Raw genomic sequence first — 17,683 nt, 5'->3', positions numbered from 1 at the left:
TTCCACAAGCTGGGGGGCACAGGATGGCACAACAGGCTGCCTGGAGACAAATCCTGGCCTCCATGGGATGAACCGGGATGAGGACGGGTCTCTCCTGGCTCTGCAGCTGGGTTATCTCACTTAGTGTTTCTCTTCCTAATCTCCCATCAGGGATCTTGTGCTCCCAGTCTCCATTCTGCTTCCACCATCTCAGTCTCAGCATCCTTCCAGAGCTTCCCAGTTCTCATCCCACTGGGAATCCCATTAGCACTTCAGTGGTCAGACCACGAGCCTTGTCCCACGCAGCCCCTCACAGGTGACCCAAAAGGACACCAGGGCTCCTCTCTGCCCCAAGAGCAGACAGCATGGTAGGCATGAATCCACACAGCTGAGCTCTCCCTTCCAAGCAGCTGGCTTGGAAGCCATGTCCCTCCTGGCCAGTGGGGATGGTCCCCACATGGGATGAAGCCCCAAACCAAGTTGGGTTGGTGTGGACATGGCCAGGGGTTGGATGCTCAGAGTCCAGAGTCTGGACTCTGCACCCTCTGTCCTCTCTTGACCCCATCCCAGCTCCTGTGCCCATCCTGTGTGACCCCACCAAGGTAGCGATAGCTGACACACAGGGCAATCCATCCAGATGTCTGGGATAGGCAGCTGCCTGCTTCCTGCCTGCCCACTGCGTCCAGCACCATCATCCCCTGCCCTTCCTCCCCAGGTCACGCACTCAGGACTGAATCCTGGGGACCCTTGGAGGCTTTGGTCCCTCTCATGGCATTGCCTGGAAGCCCTTAAATTTTAAGTTTCCACCTCAAAAGATGGATGTGGAGGGAGGAACAGAGTGACCAAGGAGATGGTGGAGGGATAGCTCTGTCCCTGCCTGTCACCTCATCCCTCACCCAGGTCTGACCCCCCTGTGGTGCCACGTTACCTCTTGTCCGCTCTCTTCCCACACCTCCTCCGCAGCCATCAGAGCCAATGTCACCCCACAAACAATGGGAATGCACTCGCTCAGGGGATGGGCTACCCCAGCCCCGCTGACTGTCCACGTGGTAATTAAACAGGCTGGATTGCCCAGATCCTGGAATCCCACAGGCAGGTTCGTCCAGGAGTCTCCGCTGTGGTGCTCAGCCCAAAAATCGCTGTCGTGTCTGCAAAGCTGCTCCATCCCACAGTGTCAAACATCTCTCTGAATCCTGAGCCCTTATTTCAGCTTTCCCAACATGCCCAGCAGCTAATGGCCATTAAACTATAGCATGGCTTTGCTCTCTGAGCACAAAGAGCATCTAAAAATATCCAGCTCTGATGCTTTCCTTGCTCTGCTCCAAGACCTGTGAAGATGCCCGGAGCAGCAATTGCCTTCCAGAAGGGAGGTCAGCCAGCAGAGGGATCCCAGCTGGAAGCAGGGATGTGTTTCTCCCTTTCTCACCCTGTTCCCCTAGATGAGTGTTGGGACGTGCTCTCCGGGGGCTCTGTGTCCCCAGCCGGGCATTATCTGGTGGCAGCAGCTTGTGGAGCAGTGACAGGATAACCATCACACTGAGACGTCACCATGTTCCATGAGTTCCCAGCACGTCCGTGTCATGCAGCACGGTCAAATTTCTTAAAATTATATCCCTTAAACTTAAGTCATTTAAATTTAAGTCCTTTAGTTGTTTTTTTTCTGGTAGTGGGTGCTGAGTCTGGTGCCCACCGTGCCAGGTGGCTGCTCTGAGTGCCCCCAGCAGGGTCCTGGGTCTCCTCTGAAGGTTGGAACAAGATGACCTTTAAGGTCCCTTCCAGCCAAACCTTGCTGCATGTTCAGGAACTGGTATCCGGAACAGAAACCCACAGAGAGGGAGTAGCATTCCCGCAGGAGGTGGCAGAGCCAGCCAGAAGCATCATTTAATAATCCCACGATTTAATCACACCATGGCACATTCTCTCATCCAGTTGCAGCCAGCACAGCACCCAAAATTTCATATCATCCCACTGTCACCTTGCTGCCCCACCACACATGCCGGAAGCTCCCCTTGCTGCACATCCAGGTGTTTCCCTCCTGCACATTCATTACCCGGTGTCCTCTGAGAAGCCAGGGAACATCCCAGTGCCCATCTGCCATCATCTCTGTCCCCAGCCAGCTCTTGGGGTGCCCCTTGGGGGCCCTGCTCCTCTCTGAGACTCCAGTGAGTCAGGCAGTCCATCCCCAGCACAGCATCCTTCATCCCAACCTCTTGCCCATGGGAGACTGGCAGGACTGAGCCCAGATTTCAGCTCATTCCCTTCCCAAGCCTTTGGGTGCTCCATTTATCCTTACTTCTTTACAGCCCACAGGAGACAGACCTTTACCACCCTTCCCAGTCAGCACCTGTTCATTCCCGGTCACTGCCTGCATCCGGCTGAGGCTCAGGTTTCCCCCATTCCAAATGGAGTCTCTTCCCACCCGGCAATTTCCCACCTGGCTTTTGTCCTCCCCCTGCCCTCGGTGCCTCCCTGTCCCTTCTCCCTGCCAAACCCAGGGGTAGGGAGGACCTGCACCCTGCTGGGGTGGCACTGGGAGGCAAGTGGGAGTAACTGGGAGAAGCTGGGGGTTACTGAGGGGCCGCTAGGATTGACTGGGAGACAAGTGAAAGTAACTGGTGGGTGAACTGGTAACTGGTGAAGCAGCTGGGGGGTGACCTGGGGTAGGTGAGGGGCAGCAAGGAGTAACTGGGAGCAGCTGGGGCTGCCTGGAGGCAGCTGTGGATGGGTGGGTAGTGGGCAGCAAGGTGACACTGTGGACATTTGGGGTGACTGGGAGGCAGGTGTAGGTACCAAGTGAGCAGCTGGGGAATTGGGAGTGTTCAGCCCGGAGAAGGGAAGGCTCCGGGGATACTTTAGAGCCCCTTCCAGTGCCTAAAGGGGCTCCAAGAGAGCCTTAGAGGGATTTTGGACAAGGGCCTGGAGGGACAGAACAAAGGGCAGCTGTGAGGCCGGTATGCGAACTGGGAGAGAACTGGGATGAGCCGGGAGGGAACTGGGACGTGTCGGGGGCGGACACTGGGACAGCGCTGCCCCTTACCCCGCCCCTCCCCATAACCCCGCCCCTATCCCTTTAGCACCGCCCCCTGTTCCCTTAACCACGCCCCCTCTCCCTCAGCCCCCCTTAGAGCGGGTGTCGCGCGGTGATGACGTAAGCAGGAGTGCGGCCCGTCCGCCATGGCGAAGACCGTGGCCTATTTCTATGATCCAGACGTTGGGAATTTCCACTACGGTGCGGGCGGGGCCTGCCGGGGCCGGGGCAGCGCCAGGGCCGCGCGGAGGGACGGCCGGGACCGGCTCGGGGGGCGAGGGTGTGCCCCAGCCCGGCCGGGATCCCCTCTCGGCCCCCCCTCCTTGCGCCCCCCACATCCCCCCTGTCCCCATTCCCCTTCTCCCCATTCCTCTTCTCCCCGTTCCCCTTCTCCCCGTTCCCGACCTGTTCCTGCCGCGGTGCCCGCGGGTCCCGGCCCGGCGCGGCGGGTGTGGCCGTTTGGTCTCGCCCCCCGCTGATCCCGTGCGGTTCCGTTGCAGGCGCGGGGCACCCCATGAAGCCGCATCGCCTGGCGCTCACCCACAGCCTGGTGCTGCACTACGGGCTCTACAAGAAGATGATCGTGAGCAGGAGGGGTTGTGGACAGGGGATTGGGGCAGGGGGTTAAGGGGTTTGGGGGCAGCGAGTTTGGGGGTTTGGATCAGGGGTGTCTGCACGGGTTGTTTGGGCAGAGGACTTGGGTCCAGAGGATTTGGGGCAGGGGGTTGGGGAGTGGATGGTGGGATGAGGGTTTGGGGCAAAGGGTTTTGGGACAGGAGTGTCTGCACAGGGTGTTGGGATAAGGTGTTTGTGATGGGGGGGATTGGGATAGGTGTTTAGGGCAAGGGGTTTGGGTGCTTGGGATGAGGTTTGGGACAGGGGTGCTTACACGGGGTGTTGGGATGGGGGTTTGGGATGGAGTGTTGGGGCCAGAGGATTTGGGGCAGGGGTTTGGGGTCAAGGTGTTTGGAACACGGAGGTTTAAGGCAGGGTTTTGGGATAGGGAGTTGAAGGGTTTGGGGACAGGGGTGTGTGCACAGGATGTTGGAATAAAGTGTTTGGGATAGGTGTTTAGGGCAGGGGGCTTGGGTGCTTGAGATGATGTTTAGGCCAAAGAGTTCTTGTTTAGAGAGGTTTGGGACAGGGTTTTGGGGCAGGGAGTTGAGGGGTTTGGTGACAGGGGTGTTTGCACAGGGTACTGGGTCTAGAGGTTTGAGACGGGGGCTCGGGGCTGGAAGGATTTTGGGGCAGGGGCTTGGGGCTGGAAGGGTTTGAGATGGGTGTTGGGGACAAGGGGTTTGGGGCAGGGAGTTCTGGGGGTTTGGGGCAAGGCGTTTGAGACATCGGTTTAGGACAGGGGGCTTGAGGGTTTGGGGCAAGGGTGTTCGAGCAGGAAGTTTGGGTGCTTGCAACGGGTTTTGGGGCAGGACTGTTTGCACGGGGTGTTGGGATGGGGGTTTAGGGTAGGAGTGTTGGGATAAGGTGTTTGAGACAGGGAGGTTTGGAGCAGGGTTTTGGGGCAGGGAGTTAAGGGGTTTGGCACATGGGGAGTTGGGGCAGGGGGTTTTGGGACAGGAGGATATAGGGTGGGGCATTTGGGCCATGAGTGCTGACACAGGTGGTTTGGGGCTTGAGACAGGAGGTTTTGGGACAAGGGTTTGGCTTGAGAGTTTGGGGCAGGAAATTTGAGACAGGGGTGGTTGGAACAAGGTTTTTGGGCAGGGAGTTAAGGGGTTTTGGGACAGGGGTGTCTGCATGGGGGATTGGGACAGGGTGTTTGGGACAGGGGGCTTCAAGGTTTGGGACGGGACACTTGGGGCAGGAGTGTTGGGACAGGAGGTTTGAGTGCTTGGGATAAGGCATTTGGGACAGGGGGCTTGACGGTTTGGAGCAGGAGGTTTTGGGGCTGGAGTTTGAGGTGGTTGTTTGGGGCTTCACACATGTGAGAGGTGCCAGAGCTGAGCACTGACCTGCTCACGGCACTCGTGGGCCCCACATGAGCACTGCCCCTGTCAGGGGCTGTTCACAGCTCTGCCGTGTCGCCGCCCTCTCTCCAGCCCCACTACTTTCCCAGCAACACCAGGCTTGGAGCAGCCTCAGGCATTCCTGTTGTCCAGAGTACCCCTTGGAGCATCCAGGGCTGGGTTGAAGGGTCCCACTGTTGGTTTTCAGTGCCCTGGTCACAGCTGGGTGACAGTGCCATCCCTGGGGCTGGGACAGTGCCCTGGCTCTGAGTGTGGCATTTCTGTGTCTGCAGCACCTGCTGGGAAGGACCTCTGGGATTGGGATTGTCACCTGGAGAAGGAAAGGCTCCAAGGAGACCTTAGAGCCCTTTCCAGTGCCTAAAGGGGCTCCAGGAGAGCTGGAGAGGGACTGAACAGGGTGGAGTGGCTTCCCACTGCCAGGGGGCAGGGTTAGATGGGATACTGGGAAGGAATTCTTCCCTGTGAGGGTGGGGAGGCCCTGGCACAGGCTGCCCAGAGAAGCTGTGGCTGCCCCATCCCTGGAAGTGTCCAAGGCCAGGCTGGACAGGGCTTGGAGCAACCTGGGATACCATAAAGTGTTGGAATGGGATGATCCTTAAGTTCCTTTCCAACCCAACCCATTCCATAACACTGTGATCATGGAATAGGAAAGCTGCAAACAAATCCTCCAGAAGCTTCCTAATTCACCTTGTTGCCCCACAGGGATTCCCTCCTCCATCTCATTCCTGGGCAGTTTGTCCCACCTACCCTTCAAAGTCCACCCAGCTCTCTCAGCCCAGGGCACTCCTGGCTCTTGGAAAGATTTTCCCTTCCATAAACCTGACCCATTAATCCTGCTAAAACACGATCAGCATGGAGTGACAATCGAAAGGAAAACTTAACCCTCCATCTTTTGGGAAATGAACTGGTTTTGGGAAAAGTTCTCAGGAAAGTGAGGCGGGTGATTAATGCCTCAGGATACACAATCAAGGCAGGAATGGGATCACCATAGACTCATGGAATGATTTGGGTTGAAAGGGACCTTAAAGCCCATCCAGTCCTACCCCCTGCCATGGGCAGGGACACCTTCCACTAGCCCAGGGTGCTCCAAGCCCCGTCCAACCTGGCCTTGGACACTTGCAGGGATGGGGCAGCCACAGCTTCTCTGGGCAGAGAATAGTAAAAGTCTTCTACCATTCTGCCCATTCTGAGATGGGTTTTTCCCATTCTGATGTGCAGAACATGCCAGCAGCAGCTGCTGATGAGTTTGGGCGACTTGTTTTGTCTTCTGTTCCTGATTCCTGTTTTCAGTGGACTGAAATCACAGCTTTGAACTGGTTTAATTCCTGCCTAGCACAGTCCCAGGTCAGCTTGTCTGATCCACAGCCTGTGATACCTTTGCTGTGCCGTGGGGAAGGGCCCGTGCCTGCAATGGTGTTGTAAATGTAGGAGGCTTACAGCTCCAGGCACCTCTGGATTTGCTTTGTATGGCTGTCCCCATATGGGATACACATGTACAGTGTGTTTCCATGGGATTTGCCCTGTCAAGGAGCTGAGGAGCTGCTGTCAGAGCCATCAGTGTGCAGGGCTGGCACACAGGGAGGGGAGGAAGAGGAAGGGCTCCAACCATCATTGCTCTGATTTGTAGTGGATGTAGGACATTCCCCCTCCTTCCCCTTTGTGCCCCACCCCTGGGAGTGTCCCAGGCCAGGTTGGACAGGGCTTGGAGCTACCTTGTCCAGTGGATGATTTCCCTGCCCATGGCAGGGGGTGGAATGAGATGATCCTAAACTTCTCCAACCCAAAGCATTCTATGATTCCATGACTCCATGTGGACAGTGTGTGGGCAGGACAAGGGGCACAGATCCTGTAGGTGTGTGTGCAATATAATTTTCCTGCTTTTTATTTTTTAGGCCAAAATCTGATCAGCCAAACCAATACAAGAGGGGCAGAGGGAAAAGCTAGATCTGAGCTGCTCTGAACCTGCAGCTGCAGAACTTGGTTGTTGTCTCCAGCTCTGTGCAAATGCCTGGAGTTTGGAATGGGCTCGAGTTTAAGCTCTTCCAGTGCTGGATCTGCTCTGTGCTGAGAGTTGTTGGTTCAGTGAAAGCAGATTGAAAATTGGCTGTCCCAAAGCTAAAGCCCAGTGTCAAGTTTTAAAGGAAGGTGCTAAAATGGACCAGGTCCTTGATCATAGGATCAGTAAAGTTGGAAAAGACCTCTAAGATCGAGTCCAGCCACTGTCCCAGGACTGCCAAGGCCACCACTAACCCATGTCCCCAAGTGCCACATCCACATAGCTTTTAAATCCCTCCAGGATGACTCTGGGCAGCTGTGCCAGGGCCTGAACACTCTTTCAGTGAAGAAATTTTCCCAGTATCCAACATAAACCTCCCCTGGTGCAACTTGAGGCCATTTCCTCTCACTCTGTCACTACCCCCACCTGGTTCCACCTCCTGTCCAATCCCCTGTTGTAGGGATGCAATGTATGAAACGAATTGGGGATGTTTAAACTTGAGAAGAGCTTTCCTAAATAATACAATTCCCCTGTAAAAATCACATCCAGTGTGGTGACCACTGCCCTGGGTGGAGTTGCAGCACTTGGGGAACCTTTGCAGATTTTCCCTTGTTTCCTGTCAGAGTGTGAACTTCCACAAATAACTTCCCTTTCCTTGCAGGAACAGCAAAAAAACCCCCCTGTGTTCAGACATAATACTTTTAAAGGTCAACTCCATGTCTGAGGGAGGCAGTGGGCAGAGCTCTACATTTTGCCACATTTTTAGGCTTGAAACTCTTTGTCTGGGGTTTATATTTTGCACCTGAAAACCTCAGAGGCAACTTCACCCTGAACAGTCAGTGACTGACAAAGTTAGGAACAGATAAAAGCAGGAATTGTGGTCAGCTGGGACTATAAAAATCACTGTTAACTTTGTGTTGGGCATGCACCATCTGCTCTCTCTGCCTCTTCCAAATAAAAGGCTGCTATCCTGTCAGGCTGGGTTTGTGTCTTCCCACCTTTCCCAGCTTGGGAGAGTGGATGGGATTGCTGGGACTGGGTGAAGGGTGGAAGGAGGCAGGGTTTGGTCAATTTTTGGGTAAATTTTGGTCTATTTTTCCCTGCCTTTCTGTTTAAATCACCTATCCCTACTCTTTGTTGTCTAAGAGAGTCTCTGGATATCCAATGAGAGCTATTTCTCCTCTGTGGTGACTCTTTAGCTTTGGGTTTGGTCTTGTTTGATTTCATGAACCTTCTGGATTCCTGGAGCCCTCCTGGGGAATGGAAACACCAAACTCCACATCCGTATGGAAAACACCAGGAGGGGAGGAGATGGGCTTGTCTGGGTGTATTGTGGCTCTGAAAATGAACAGGAAACAAGGACACTGCTGCAGCTTTCCTGATAAATTTCCCTTTTGAGACCAGCTTGTGCATCTTGCTGTTATTTCCATGTCCCATTTTTCCTGTAAAGTGGTTGCTTTAAATAAGAGAATTTGGGAGACACCAAAAAGATCTCTTATTGATTTAATTTGCTCTCCCAGGTCCATGGTGTTAATTTTTAATCTCCCCTCTATTGAGGTATGTGCCCTAAGTGCCAAACTGGCAAGACTGAGTTGTCACAAGATCCTAAATTTGAGCCCATGACCATTTTTCACCATTTTCCTTTCCAGAGGAAACAGGACTTACACAATTCTTCCACCTGTTTGGGAGCTTTCACCAAACAATTTGGAACCTATCATCAGCCCATTCCAGGCAGATCTGTCAGAAGGACTGAAACCACCCTTAGATCAAGGTCTTAAAATTGTGGAAAGCTGGTGACTGAGGAGGGAATAATTCCCCTGAGTGAAGGAAAAGCTGTGGTTTGGACTTGGCTGGTTTGTCTTGCTCCTACTCAAGGAGGAAGGGGTGCATTGGAGAGTTTGTGGCAACAGCTGCAGTCTGGATAGGCTGGAGATGGGTTTGTTGGCTGCAAGAGGGCAGGAAAAGTTTTCATGGAACAACTGATGAATTTAAAAGATCACAAATATTAGGAAGCCAATGTTGGAATGTTTTTAATGTACCTCGTGCAGGTCACTCAGCTTGAGGTTTCTTCCAGCCCAAACAAGCACGAGTTTGGCTGGGAAGTAAGTGTTGTCTTTCTTTGTCTCTGGAAGGTTTTCAAGCCATACCAGGCGTCCCAGCACGACATGTGCCGCTTCCACTCCGAGGATTACATTGACTTCCTGCAGAGAGTGAGTCCCAACAACATGCAGGGCTTCACCAAGAGCCTCAATGCCTTCAACGTGGGCGATGACTGGTGAGTGCCCTGAGCCTCCTGCAGCTACAAAAGGGGTCCCTGCTCTGCTCATGTCCCAAAAGCTTGTAGAACGTCCCTCTTCTTGCTTGTTTTTAACCAGAATGGAGAGCGTGTCCTTCCTGTGTTTATCAGAGTATGGAACATCCTTGATTCCTTTCCTTTAGATGGCTCAATCCTGCTTTTTAAAACTAGACTTTGGCTTGTTGGGTTACAGATTCTGGCTCTACTTGTTCTGGAAGAGCCTTCAGTTCAATTATCTTTGTTAATAATTTGAGTGCTGCCTCCAGCTATGTGGTCCCAGCACAGGAAGGACATGGAGCTGTTGGAGCGAGTCCCGGGGAGGCACCAAGAGGATCAGAGGGCTGGAGCAGCTCTGCTGGGAGGAAAGGCTGGGACAGCTGGGATTATTTAGCCTGGAGAGGAGCAGCTTTTGGATTACCTTTGTGGCCTTCCAGTGCCTGAAGGAGCCGGCAGGAAAGATGGAGAGAGACTATTGACAGGGGCCTGGAGTGCCAGGACAAGGGGGAATGGCTTCAAACTGCCAGAGGGCAGGGCTAGCTGGGATATTGGGAAGGAATTGTTGGCTGTGAGGGTGGGGAGGCCCTGGCACAGGTTGCCCAGAGAAGCTGTGGCTGCCCCTGGATCCCTGGAAGTGTCCAAGGCCAGGCTGGACAGGGCTTGGAGCAACCTGGGCTGGTGGAAGGTGTCCCTGCCCATGGCAGGGGTGGAATGAGATGGGCTGTAAGGTCCTTACAACCCAAATCAGTGTGTGATTCCATGATGTTCCAGACACAGCCAGAGGGGAGCCAGTGCAGGACCACAGCAATCCTCCCCTCTCCTGAGGCAGGGTCTCTCATCATGTCCCAGCTCTGGGCACATCCCAACAGGGGCTGCAGGACAGACTCTGGCACACTCTGGGAGCAGGGGAACCTTTTCAGGACTGGCTTGGAAGCTTTGGAAATCATTATCACGTTCCCTGAGTTTCCCATTGTGTTTGTAGCCAGCTCTCTCACCTGCAGGGTCAGAGTGATCCTGATCCCAAATTAACTCTTTCACAAGAGAACTGAGTGTTGCTCTTGCTCAGGTAATATCCCTGGACAGTTTTACTGCTGGCTTTGCTCTGGAGAAGTGGGCAGGGATGAGATGTTGTGTGTTTGAATCATGATTTCTTTTCCAGCCCAGTGTTTCCAGGCCTCTTTGAGTTTTGCTCTCGTTATACTGGGGCCTCCCTGCAGGGAGCAACACAACTGAACAACAAGGTAAGGGGCTGAGGTGCTGAGCTTTTGGAACAGAGATGGAGCTCTGGAAAGGAGGAAAGGCCAGAAGGGTGTTGGGGGCCACAGGTGGAAGTGGCACAGAGAGGAAGAGGGTACAGGGTTGTTGTTATCACCTTCAACTCACTTCTCTTTCCTTTCTCAGATCTGTGACATTGCCATAAACTGGGCAGGGGGCCTCCATCATGCCAAAAAGTTCGAGGTAATGAGGCAAATGTGTGGATTTCTCTGTCTTTGGGGCTCAGACTCTGATCACATTCTAATGCTGTTTGGGTTTCTCTCTCTCTGGCAGGCTTCTGGTTTTTGTTATGTTAATGACATCGTTATCGGCATCCTGGAGCTGCTCAAGTAAGGACAGGGGCAAGGACTCACCTGTCCTGCCTGGTTTGTGCTTTCCCTCTACTGCTTCACTCTTCTCTCTCTGCTTCCCCACCTCATTTCCCTTTCTGCAATCCAGGAAGCCCCAGGACTTGATTTATTCCCCCCCCCACTTGGCTTCATTAGACACAAGAAAGTGTTTGAGAATTGTACCTCAGTGTTGTTGCGTGAAGCTTAAGGGACACAGAGGAGTTCTTCCATCCCAATTCTCATCCAGCCATAAACCACTCATTTTAGGGTCTCCTGAGCCTCAGCCTTTTTGTCACAGTGAACCTTGCATGTTATGGCTCGCTGGAGGCAGAGAAATGACTCAAATCTTTCTTGACTTGCTTGAGTGGGTCGAGAATAGGACTTGAGCTACACATGGATGATCAAAGGACACTTGCTCTCAGTAGAAAAGAGTCAAGTTATTTTGGTTTTTAGAAAATGAAAATTAAATTCAGAATGGGAGGAAGACTTGCAGAAATACCTTCAATTTCTTAAATTAATCTGTTCAGGGGGGTTTTTTGTTTTGGTTTGGTTTTTTTGGTGGTTTTTTTGTTTTGTTTTGTTTGGGTTTTTTTGGGGGGCGTTGTTTTTTGTTGGTTGGGTTTTCTTTGTTTGTTTGTTTCTTTTGGTTTTGTTGGTTGGTTGGGTTTTTTTTGTACTCTTGATTGTCACTGAATCTGAGACAAATTGTTTTGGAATTGTAAAGGATTTGGAGTTGACCAGACAATAGTTACATGACTGGTGGCAAGTTTACTCGCTCTCAAAGTCAGATTTATGGGATGTACTGGATTACTTGTACCTCCTTCCTCCCTGCCTGTCATCCCTGCATATTTGGAACCTCAGGACTTCCCTGTGTATATCTGCACACCCATTGTCTAATTTCACCCGAGTCTCATACACCAGAGGCCTCAAATACAGGCCAGTTCCTCCTCATGGGAGATGATACTATGTCCCTATCCTTTTGTTCCCTGTTGCCAGGAACCATTTCTGCAGCAGGGGACTGTATTCTGAGTTTGCTTCATACCGTGGGAGTCCAGTGCTGCCTTTGCTCTTGCAGGTCCCTTTCTCCATTTCTCAGTGTGGAGGGCCTGTGTCCATGCATCCCCCTTTTCTCCTTGCTGCCATTTGTTTGTGGGATGAATAATCTAGGAAATTTAAATAGTTTGTCTCTCTTGGAAGACCATCAGGCAATTTGCTCAGATCCCTGCAGGCACTTTAAAGCCCTGGTTCCAAGGCATGAACCACACACTCCTCCTCTCTGTCTTGGTGTTGTCTTGTTTTTCCTGGGCCCTCCATACTCCCTGAGGGTTTTGGTATGGATCCCCTGTTTTCAGGGGGTTGACCAGGTGCAGCATTTCCTTGGGAAAAGCTGGAGAAGCTCTCTCCAGCTGAGCAGGCAGCTCTGGAGCTGGCTCAGGGCTGTGTCTCAGTGCTCCACAGCAGCAGTTTGACCACTACCCTGTAGCATTTACTGATGATGAACTCCCCTTCTTCACGCTCTCTCTGTGTCTCTGGCTGCTTCTACGGCAAATTTAATCTGGCCTGGAATTTCTGGTGCTCACCAGCTGAGACAGAGTGCTCCAGTACTCTGGCATGTGGAGGAAAGGAGTGTGTCCACCTCCTTACCTTTCATTTCCTGATAGGATTAAAATCATTGCAGCTGTCAAAGATTAACCAAGGGCCATGTTGAAAACAAACACCTGCAACTTTCTAACCCCCAGGTGGTTAAAACAAGTTATTTTCATCATGTGCTTTCCAAGGCTCCATCTGAAAACCTTTTTTTTAATACCTATTTCCAAGCACATCAGAAGAAAATGTTTCCAATGTCGATTGCCAAGCACATCAGAAGGAAATGATTTAGTGTGTTTGACTGTAGACAAATGCCTTGTATCCAAAGCATGATATGCTCAGGTGGGTGCTGTTTTTCCTCCTGTGTTCCATAGGTATCACCCACGTGTCCTGTATATCGACATCGATATCCATCACGGAGACGGGGTGCAGGAGGCTTTTTACTTGACAGACCGTGTCATGACAGTGTCATTTCACAAATACGGGAACTATTTCTTTCCTGGCACAGGTATGTGTCTCTCTTTTTAAGTGTGGGCTCACTTCAGAATCCTTTGGAAGCTGTGCTGGAGTAGAAAAGTGTAAATCACAAAATTCAAGCCACAGGGAGAAATGGTGGGAGGTAGCGATTAGAGAGGAACAGAACTGTAGTTATTCCTAAGAAGAAGGGGTCCTAACTAACTCAGCCCAGAGCTGATCTGGCCTTTCCAACCCTGTGAAGTGTCAGAGCTGTTGTGACTGCCCTGTTTTGCAGGTGACATGTATGAGGTGGGTGCAGAGAGTGGCCGTTACTACTGTCTGAATGTGCCCCTACGGGATGGTATCGATGACCAGAGTAGGTGTTCCTGCCCTTTCCCCCTGCCCAGGTGTTTCCTGGTCCTCTGTTCCAAAGCCATGACAGACCTACCTTTCTCTCCAAAGGTTACAAACACCTCTTCCAGCCAGTCATTAACCAGGTGGTAGATTACTACCAGCCCACCTGCATAGTGCTGCAGGTAAGGAGGCAAAGCGCTGCACACAGCCCTCCATTTTGGAGGCTGTAGGTTGGAGAGGGCTATTCCTGTGTTCCCTGCTGTTCCTGGGGTAGCAGGGTTGGTGTGTATCTGGAAAGCAGTGCCAAAATTCTCTTGTTTTTCTGTTCCCCAGTGTGGTGCTGATTCTCTGGGTTGTGACCGTTTGGGCTGTTTTAACCTCAGTATCAGAGGCCATGGGTAAGTGCAGGGGGCTGGGCAGAGAGAGACCATCTGAAGGGCTCTAGCGACTCTCTGCTGTGAGGTTTGAGCTTTGGCTTTGGCCTTCCAACAGTTTTTTGGGGGTCTTAATGTTTGTGTGACAGGAGTAGGTCTGAGAATGAGACTTTGTACAAATGGTTCAGGGCAGCACATGGAGATGCTCCGAGGGCTGGAGCCCCTCTGCTCTGGAGCCAGACTGGGAGAGATGGGGAGTTCACCTGGGGAAGAGGAGGGTCTCTCAGGGTCTCTCCAGGGAGACCTGAGAGCCCCTTTCAGTGCCTAGAGGGACTCCCAGAGAGATAGAGAGGGACATGGAGGGACTGGACAACAGGGAATGGCTTCCTACTGCCAGAGGGCAGGGTTAGATGGGATACTGGGGAGAAATTCTTCCCTGTGAGGGCGGGGAGGCCCTGGCACAGGTTGCCCAGAGAAGCTGTGGCTGCCCCTGGATCCCTGGAAGTGTCCAAGGCCAGGCTGGACAGGGCTTGGAGCAACCTGGGCGAGTGGAAGGTGTCCCTTGTCCATGGCAGGGAGGTGGAATGAGATGGGCTTTAAGGCCCCTTCCCATCCAAACCATTGTGATGATGATTCTGAGCCCTGAGCTCTGGATGGGTCACACCAGGTGTGATGGTGTTTGATTGCACAGGGGCATTTCTGACCCAGGAATCTATGCTGCAGTTCACAGCTCTGACATTCTTTTTTTGGGGGTTATAGGGAGTGCGTGGAGTATGTGAAGAGCTTCAACATCCCCTTGCTGGTCCTGGGAGGAGGTGGTTACACAGTCCGGAACGTGGCACGATGCTGGTGAGTCTCTTCTCTGCTTGGTGAAGGGCACTGGGAGAGCAGCTGCTGTGGGATTTGTCCCTGCATTTACCATGTCTCTTTCTCTGGACTAAGATCACCTTTTGCCACGTTTTCAGGACTTACGAAACATCATTGCTTGTAGATGAAGCAATTAGTGAAGAGCTGCCATACAGTGGTAAGTTGAGAGCTCCCTTTTTAACTCATTAGCTGAGCTAAAGAATTTGTTGTATACTATTCTGCCTTGACCAGGGCCAAAGTGACAGCACTTTCTGATCTTGGAGATGGCCTTAGTGATCCCTCGAAGTGTGGAATGGCTTCTCACTGCCAGAGGGCAGGGTTAGATGGGATATTGGGAAGGAATTCTTCCCTGTGAGGGTGGTGGGGCCCTGGCACAGGTTGCCCAGAGAAGCTGTGGCTGCCCCTGGATCCCTGGAAGTGTCCAAGGCCAGGTTGGCTGAGGCTTGGAGCAACCTGGGCTAGTAGAAGAGGGATGGAATGAAATGAGCTTTGAGGCCCCCCACCACCTAAACCTTTCTGAGATCTCCTACCACCCACTGTAGACTTTGCTGGGCAGACTCATTATCATTTAATTTGGATAATTTCCTACTCAGGGCCCCAGGTGTTGCTGTTGTTTGCTCTGATTTTGTGTCCAGTCCCTTGCAGGCAGAGCTGTACATCTCTGTGCCTTTTAGACTCTGTCTCCCGCAGGCAGGGGTGAGGCTGATCTGTGCTCTGCAGAGCTCCTGTCCTTCTGTGCTCTAACTCTGCCTCCTCCCACCACAGAGTACTTCGAGTACTTTGCTCCAGACTTCACCCTTCACCCTGATGTCAGCACAAGGATTGAAAACCAGAACTCCAGGCAGGTGAGTGCTTAAAGTTGTGTTACAATCTCAGCTATGAGCTTCCAGAACCCTGTGGCTGATGCTCTGTCCTGTGAAACCAGGTAGAGCCCAGGTACGGGCAGAAAATGGACAAAAACCAAGAACCATCCCTTTCTGGGATGTCAGAAAACCTCAAAGCATTTGAGACCCTTGCTGCGTTGTCTCGCTGTTTCCTGTGTGCTTGAGTATCAACTCTCCCACCTCCTCTGCTCTGATAAATGGCTTTTTGCACAAATTTTTCTCCACTTAGGTGGTGCAGGCAGGTAACAGTGCTGACTGACAACCCTACTGGGTTGATCCCTCTCTGTTTTTTTTCATGCAGTACTTGGATCAGATCAGGCAGACCATATTTGAGAACCTGAAGATGCTGAACCACGCTCCCAGTGTGCAGATCCATGATGTGCCCTCAGACCTGCTCAGCTACGATCGCACGGATGAGCCCGATCCAGAGGAGAGGGGCTCTGAGGAAAACTACAGCAGGTACCAGAGCTTGTTCTGGATAAATGGGCTTCTCTTTCTGTCCCTGCTGGGATGGGTGAGTGATAGACTGGAGACTGTGTTTCCTAGAACAGCTGCAAGTCGTAGAATCCCAGAATGATTTGGTTTGGAAGGGACCTTAGAGATCATCTTAAGACGTGTATCAAAACCTTGGCATGTTTAATTGTAAGTTGACAACTTTTGTTTTACTATCAGAAAGTTATGGCTATACTGCCAATGCCAAATCTGCTTAGTTTCACTGAAGACTTTAATATGGCTTAAACATTAAAAGCTCTCACTACCCCAGAAAATACAATTTCACACGGTGACATTCAACACTCAAGTGCCAGTGTTTTTGTACTGTCTTTTGGTCAAGTTTAAAGAAACTTTCAAAGAATCACTTTTAGGCTTACAAAAATAAATTATTTGTCAAAAATGTTCAATAAATATTACACAAAACTAGCAACAAAAAGTATCTAGAAATCTGTCATGTGCAAATAGTTCAGAAGACACCTCCAGGTCTCAAGTTTCACTCAGAGAGCTTCTCTAGGAACATATGGTGTCCTTATATGACATTCCCCAGGGTGATTGGGTGCAGGGCATCCTCTGACCTTGGGCCCCAGGGTGCCAGGGCTTGCCCTCCTCCCTGACAGGCGTTTCCCTTTCCCCAGACCCGAGGCTGCCAACGAGTTTTACGACGGTGACCACGACAACGACAAAGAGAGCGATGTGGAGATCTGAGGGCTCTGGACTGCTGGGCATCCCACATTGGACAGGGATGTTTGGAGCACTTAACTGGGCTGTGGAGGAGCCCTCCCTTCATCTTAGACTGCACGTAGTGGCAGCAGGAACAGCCCCACTGCAGGATTCTGCTGCCTGGAGAGGCAAAGAACAGTGAAATGTGTTCCTGAGTTTCCACCACGTGTCATGGTTCCAGCTGTCACTGCTCTGGGAAAAGGGGTCCATGCTGTGTGCTGGCTGACAGCCTTGGGACAGCCGTCAGAGCCTGACCTATGCTCTGTGACTCCCCTGCAGGCTCCTGCCAGCTGGGAGCTGGAGCAGCTGTGCCTGCCATCTCTGCCTCTGTTCCAGCACCACCAGATCCATCCTGTTCTCCCCAACCCTCCACTCAGGTACCACTTGACTGTGCTTTGCAGCCTGCACTGAGTTGCTTCCTGATGGCCCTTCCAACCATTTGGTGCTCCACAGCTTGAGGAAAACTATTGGAGACCAGGCCAGTTGTGGGGTCAGGGTGGGGAGTGTCCCTGGAGCAGAGACCAAGGGATGGAGGCTTGTTCCTTCCCCCCACACCCAGACTTGCATTCACAAGCGAGTTCTTCAACACTGCTGAGTTGGAGACCCAACTTCTCTGGTGTGTTTATTCTCCAAGAGGCTAAAATCCCTGTGGAACAGAGGTTTGGCTGCCAAGGTCAGTACATGGTGCATCTTACACCCCTAATGCAGCTCCCAGCTGTCTTTTCCACGTTCACACATGACCCTTCTGTGCGTTAGCAAAAGATCTGGGCTACTTGCTCCGAGGGGAAATCATTCCCTCTTGACTGCACCCAGCAGACATGGGTGAGGTAAGCTGCTTCCTCCAAGTCCTATGCCTTTCTGCCCTCACCCTGCAGAGATTTGTCTCAGCCATCTGTCAAATCCCAGACTTTGCTACTCCCTCTCCCGAGCTGTCAGCTGGTACCTGTGGTGGTTTGGAATGTGCTGTTTGGGGAGCTGGGAGGGTTTAGCCTCTGTCTGTGCTGTTCTGTTTGTTTACTGATGTCTTTAAACATTAAAGAAGAGGCAGTATTTTTCTTACCTGA

General features: G+C 52.0%; 2 protein-coding genes across 6 annotated transcripts in view; one reads left to right on the top strand and one right to left on the bottom strand.

The window, feature by feature from the left end:
- The window catches only part of RELL2 (RELT like 2), a 15,470-nt gene extending 11,936 nt beyond the window's left edge, over nucleotides 1-3,534 (bottom strand). For 2 of the 5 annotated variants that reach the window (XM_027900571.1, XM_027900575.1), the window contains exon 1: nucleotides 3,413-3,534. In XM_027900571.1, coding sequence (XP_027756372.1) covers nucleotides 3,413-3,523 — 111 coding nt within the window. In that variant the 5' untranslated portion in view covers nucleotides 3,524-3,534. Of the gene's footprint in view, nucleotides 1-907; nucleotides 1,558-2,029; nucleotides 2,155-3,409 lie in introns of those variants that run through there. The other 3 variants (XM_027900572.1, XM_027900573.1, XM_027900570.1) reach the window with 3 other exon arrangements.
- On the top strand, nucleotides 3,076-17,683 carry HDAC3 (histone deacetylase 3). The gene is made up of 15 exons (XM_027900577.1): nucleotides 3,076-3,208; nucleotides 3,508-3,590; nucleotides 9,121-9,263; nucleotides 10,441-10,522; nucleotides 10,683-10,739; nucleotides 10,830-10,885; nucleotides 12,847-12,980; nucleotides 13,224-13,304; nucleotides 13,391-13,464; nucleotides 13,616-13,680; nucleotides 14,416-14,505; nucleotides 14,622-14,680; nucleotides 15,289-15,368; nucleotides 15,709-15,866; nucleotides 16,535-17,683. Exons 1-15 carry the CDS (start codon nucleotides 3,154-3,156, stop codon nucleotides 16,602-16,604), a joined length of 1,287 nt encoding a protein of 428 aa, XP_027756378.1. The 5' UTR covers nucleotides 3,076-3,153; the 3' UTR covers nucleotides 16,605-17,683.

The sequence above is a fragment of the Empidonax traillii genome, unplaced genomic scaffold (genome assembly GCF_003031625.1).
Source record: "Empidonax traillii isolate 1590-97213 ecotype Southwest subspecies unplaced genomic scaffold, ASM303162v1 scaffold740:size344948, whole genome shotgun sequence".
Taxonomy (NCBI): Eukaryota; Metazoa; Chordata; class Aves; order Passeriformes; family Tyrannidae; genus Empidonax; species Empidonax traillii.
This window is presented reverse-complemented; position numbering and strand designations above follow the sequence as displayed.